The sequence below is a fragment of the Lissotriton helveticus genome, chromosome 9 (assembly GCF_964261635.1).
Source record: "Lissotriton helveticus chromosome 9, aLisHel1.1, whole genome shotgun sequence".
Classification (NCBI taxonomy): domain Eukaryota; kingdom Metazoa; phylum Chordata; class Amphibia; order Caudata; family Salamandridae; genus Lissotriton; species Lissotriton helveticus.
Genome location: NC_136070.1, coordinates 808,627,996 through 808,633,995, shown reverse-complemented (window position 1 = coordinate 808,633,995; position 6,000 = coordinate 808,627,996). Strand labels below are relative to the sequence as shown.

The 6,000-nt window shown below is 42.5% G+C and overlaps 1 protein-coding gene across 2 annotated transcripts in view; it reads right to left on the bottom strand.

The window, feature by feature from the left end:
- Positions 1 to 419: 419 nt before the first annotated feature.
- Positions 420 to 6,000, bottom strand: part of TRAPPC6A (trafficking protein particle complex subunit 6A) — a 603,570-nt gene continuing 597,989 nt past the window's right edge. For both annotated transcript variants that reach the window (XM_078660938.1, XM_078660939.1), the window contains one exon: positions 420 to 1,210. In XM_078660938.1, the coding sequence (XP_078517064.1) occupies positions 1,179 to 1,210 (32 nt within the window). In that variant the 3' untranslated portion in view covers positions 420 to 1,178. The remainder of the gene's footprint in view (positions 1,211 to 6,000) is intronic.

Sequence of the window (6,000 nt, the reverse complement as noted above, 5' to 3'; positions counted from 1 at the left end):
TACTTGGAGAGTTTGCTGCTAAGCAGCACTGATCCTGCATGTTCGTTCTGGAGGTAAGCTCTTACCTCCAGATCCTTTGAATGACATAATGGGCTCGACAGTATATCTGTGAGCGTCTTATTATTTGCTGGGAATCTATATACTAGTAGCTCGTGAACAACTTTTAGGGGAAGCCCCATATAATTGCACTATTTTTAAAGAAGCTGGTATATTACTAACTGAACAACCTGCATCCCTCACACCTCAGATGGAGCATGTATCTACACTGACCAAAGTTAAGCTTCATGGGCATTAGAGTGTTTCATCAAAACGATGCCCACTGTAACAAAGGTCATTAGAAATGCAAACAAAAACTCTGGAACTGATTTTTTCAATGAAAAATGCCATCCGCATTCATAGAATCACACACATTTACCACCTTACAGAAAAGAGAAGTTTATTTTATGTCTTCAAATATATTAACATCAGGGTAAACGACCAGCATTGCACTCTTGCCTTTAAATGGAGTAGAGGGTAAAGGAAAAGTGCACAAGCATACACATTGACAAAAAGTAAGACAGTGCAATCACAGTACCATATTCATACGAAAATAGGATGAAAAATATTACAAAAAGCCCCGCTCTCCAAGTTTTTTGCTACAAGCATCGCACCTAAGGCTTTTTCAAAAGGTGGTTACTATGTGCCGGCATCCTCCAGCGCTACACTGTGTTGCAGTAGCCTTCATATTTCCTGTAAAAATGTTTTCAGTGCCTTGCAACAATTTTTCACATTTAATATTATTTCACATTACAACAAATATGTTCTGCACCCAGGAATTAGAGGTTTTGTGGCTTTGAACTCAGTTATGTACTGATAACTCTGTACATTTAAATTTTTACCTATATTGCCAACACAAAGAGAGCTATTTTTGTATCCATGTGTACAAAGGTTGTCAGCTACTTTAAAGAATGTTGCATAGATGAATTAATTAACTTTAACTCCATATTCATAAGTTTTTTTGTAAGAACTTGGCATTAAACAAAATACAATAAAAACATCCCAGCAATTACGAAAGTAGAAATATTTCGGCATCTTGAAAATTCAGGATCATTTGGCAGCCCGGTCTCAACTGCAGCACTCTGGATTCCTTGTTATTGCACGGCAGTCGTATCAATGAGAAAAGCAGGAGTTACAGAAAATTAGGTCCGGAGAATCATGACCTGAAATTTACCTAAATGGGACAATAAGATTCAGATGTTAGTATTCACTTGTGCTCATAAAACTAAAGTCTTCTGAAAGAAGAATCAAAGACATTGCAGAAAAAATAAAAGTATATTCTGGATCTTTATCATGTTGAACAGGGAATGTTCACAACATCTGAAGATCCGTATATATTTTACTCTCTGTATCTATCATCTGTCAACAATTTCCAAGTAGCAAAATCGTGCGCACTATCTGCGGCCTGCCTCTGATTTTGCAATGTTGCCTGTGTACTAATAGTCCGTGTCACAAAAAGTCCAGTGGCATAGGTTCGCAGAATGACTTGCTTAATAAAGACTACTAAGGCAGGAGGGTAGTATTTACAACAAACCAATGACTGGGTACAAGCATTAAGATGAAAGGCTGCATTTCCATACGGATTTTTTCTTTAAAGTAGTGTTGCTTAGAGTAACTTTTCTTGCTTGTAAAAAACAAGAAAAAAACAAATGCGGGAACATATCGAGATCATACAGATTTTATTTGTTCATTACAGTAACCATTTTCTTGATACGTTTGTGATGTATTTAATTATTTCAGAGTTTAGAGATCATTCCTGCACCAACAAATAATAGGGTATTTTTCACAGAATTCCTAAGAGATCTCACACTACTAACTGGAGAAACAGCTGAAACGGCGAACTGCATCGTAACTGAAAGTGTAAGGCTTTATCCAAACAATATATGCAGACACGGTGTACTTTTGGGCAGAGACGCAGCGTGTGTTCGATGAAGGAGAGAATTAGCTTAAGACACAAAGAAGATGGGTTTTGAGTGACTCCTGAAAGAAGTAGAGAGGGTTGCAATATTATCAAGAGGCAGAGTGTCTGAAGCAGCAGCTGCTGTATAGAGCACACTCCACTAAAATTGCCCAGTCCTGATGGCTTTACTAAGACTTATTAGAAGTGTTCCTGGCTGATGTAAGATGCCAATAATATACAAGAGTAATGTGCAGACTAATGTACCGCCTCCACACCAAAGACATTAAGCATGATAGTCCTGACCTGCTCTTGGGTGGTAGTCGAAATAGATTGTAGTTACTCCAAAAGAGATCATTAGCCAAATTCTTTAAGTTTCCCTGCAGACCAAATGTTCCCATAATTTATTTAAAGTTAGATTTTAATGTTAGAAGCAGTATGTGTAGCAAGACCAAGGGCATGCCTAATGCAAGAGAAATGCAGTGTAGAATTTACTTCTTCTCCACAGTTCAAGTAGGAAAAAAGTAAGCTACCTGTCAAATTACTTACTAGTAATCTACATTACTCAAAGTCAAAATCCAATGAGTTGAGGGAGCGACCCAAATTCAACAAGAAATATCAAAAGGTTCACAGATGTGGATTCCCCAAAATGTTCTTTATTGATATTATTTCAACAGAGATGATGGCGACCAGTAGTACATCTTCGTTGTTCATTAATCAATACACATGTCAAACAGCTGTTTAATCAATACACTTCTCAAACTGCTGTTTGTTGCAAAGATGGGCCACATCCATCGCTTTTAAGCACAGATGGAGAACTTTTTGTAGGTCTCGCCTGAGCCAGCGCATGCGCTGTTCTGGCGAGACATTTAGTGTGTGGGCTTTAAAAAGCCGAACCAGCTTTTTGTCTGGGATAGAGCGCGCGGTTACGCGCACATTGACAAGCAGAGGCGCCATCTGGCTTTCCTCTCTCGTCATAGAGCGCGCACATCGCACAGCACTCGCCAGCCTGCTTTCACTTTTGCCATCGCTCGCGTGCTTTTAAAAAAAATTATTTTAGCACGCACGTGCACCATTCGCGTGCTTGTTTTTTTAACTTTCACTTTTTGTCATGCAGGCCCGTGAAGTGTGCCCCTCTGTTAATGTTCTCCCATGCCGGGCACTTGCTTCCTCTGTGCTTGGCATGCTAATTAAGACAAAATTGTGAAAGTTAAAAACTTTGCTTGCAATTGGCTTTGAGTCGCGCTAGGAACACTGTCTAATCAGTATTCCATTTGTTTTCCTCATCAGCATTATCTTCCGGTGCATTTATCATGGCGGATTATTTCCAGTTTCTTTTTCATGAATTTCAGTGTTTAGAATGTTTGTTCATTATTCCCATCTCGGTCCAACTTAGCCTCCAATTTTGGATTTTCCTTTCCTATTACAACTGAACTTTGTGTACGTTGGCATTGCCTTCCCATCCTCTGCATCGTCACTAGACAGTCTATAACAACCTTCAAATCCATCGCGCTCAATGAGGTCAGGCCCCACAGCCCTCTAATTTCCTCTATCCAGATATTTCTACTCTATCCACTTTGTTTATCCCAAGGAGGTACATGGTTGCAGCTAATAGAGAATGGATGTTAACCTCCTCACTGGTACTCATTTCACCTCAGTTAAACAAATTCTCATTTCTTCTCTTCACTTTTGTCTTAATGCATGCCCCTACTGTGTCTTCTTAGTGCTGCTAATCCTCCAATATGCCCCTTTCATTCCAGATCAGAGCAGCTTCTTGTTCAGTGCTGTATATACTGCTATGGCCAAGCTGTGCCATAAACCTCTGGTCACTAAAGGTTAGACAGAAAAGTGTGACTGATATTTTCTTCAATACAGTTTGGATTTGAGGTGAAAGAGGTTGTTTCTAAATGTAGGAAACAAAAGTCCAGGTACAATTAGTAAGAGTTAGCCTTGTTTGGGGTTCCCCATAATCACTCGGCGCCAACACAGCATCACTCAGTAAAACCACAGCATCACTCAGTACCACCACAGCATCACTCTGGAGCACCTCAGCATCACCACAGCATCAGTCAGCACCACCAAAGCATCACTCCGGGCCAGCAAAGCATCACTCAGGGCCAGCACAGGATCACTCAATGCCACCACAGCATCAGTCTGCACCACCACAGCAACACTCAGTGCCACCACAGCAACACTTAGGACCACCACAGCAACACTTAGGACCACCACAGCATCACTCAGGGCCACCACAGCATCACTCAGGGCCACCACAGCATCACTCAGGGCCACCACAGGATCACTCACCTTCACCACAGCATCACTCAGCACCACAACAGCATCACTCAGGAATACCACATCACTCAGTACCACAACAGCATCACTAGGCGTTACCACAGCATCACACAGCGCCAATACAGCATCACTCACCACCAACACAGCATCAAACACCACAGCATCACTCAGAAACACCACAGCATCACTATGCGCTACAACAGAATCACTCAGCACCAACACAGCATCACTCAGTGCTTCTTACACTTTTTAATTACAACATCTCTACAGCACAACTTAGAAACATTGCCAAAGTCAATACCTCTACGTAAACATTTATAAGGCCCCCTAATGCATAGCCAACAGGTCTGGCCTTTGGGGCATTATAAATGTTTAGTTATCCAGCACAATATTCTAGATTAGACAACATCAAGTGTTGCATGGCTATTCACTTATAAGGTCCCAAAAGCGAGACCTATTGGCTATACCAATGCTTGTTTTTTTACCAACCTTGCAAAGATGCTTGTTTATTTTGTCAACTGTTGAAGGATTTTCGCCTGCGACTTACAAATTTATTTTTTAATATACCACAAACACAACTTGAAGGTATTGGAGTGCTTATACGGACACCAGTTAAAATAAACAAGGACACACTCATTTTTTGTAGGAACTGGGAGATTAAGCAATATGCCCAGGGTCACACGATATCGAGCCAATGCTGAGACTCAAACCTGGTTCCCCAGCTCTTAAGTCATCAGCTTCGCCCATTACGACACATCCTCTCTGCATTAAACTGATTTCTACTGGGCCCTACAGGGGAAAGAAGCAACAGGGATGGGGAGGGTGAGAGAGAAAAGAAGTGACTGGAAGCACAAGCACTCATATGGAGTGCTTAAAGACAAATAGAAATTATATTGAAAACCTGCAGTGCATTGCTCAGCGCGCTGCGCCTGGAGGAGCATTTCTGCATTTAGCAGCGTGAAATTTTATCTTTATTTTGTTTTATCCCTTATTCATCCCTTATTTTTTAGCTGGCTTTGTAGTTGACCCTGTTTTTAAATCTGCCCTCTGACTTGCACTGTAATTGTGATTCCCCACCGCTTCTTTGGCGGGCCCTGTTCCTTCGCCTCGTTTTCGGCGGACATCTTGGGGGGAAAGTTGGACGTTTTGGCGGTGCCATTTTGGGTGTCGGGCTAGTTGCTCGAACGGACGCCTAACCTGCATTTAAGGTGGGTAAATCTGGCAGCGGCCATTATATTGAAAACCTGCAGTGCATTGCCTAGCGCGCTGCGCCTGGAGGAGCATTTCTGAATTTAGCAGCGTGAAATGTTATCTTTATTTTGTTTTATCCCTTATTCATCCCTTATTTTTTAGCTGGCTTTGTAGTTGACCCTGTTTTTAAATCTGCCCTCTGACTTGCACTGTAATTGTGATTCCCCACCGACTCTTTGGCGGGCCCTGTTCCTTCGCTTCGTTTTCGCCGGACATCTTGGGGGGATAGTGGGACGTTTTGGCGGCGCCATTTTGGGTGTTGGGCTAGTTGCTTGAACGGACGCCTAACCTACATTTAAGGCGGTCATGCTGACGCGCAGCGGGTACGACCCCGAGGTAGCCGTAGTACCGCCGGAGTTACACCTGAGTTCAGCCCGTCTGCGCCCGTCAGCGTCCCGGAGGTGGACGGTGTGGCGGGAGGGGCTGTCTCACGGATTACGTATTCGACGGCGGATCTACTTGCATATAGGGAGGGTAAGGATGCATGTTGTGTGGTCTTTCCGGGGCGATATCGAGGTAAACGA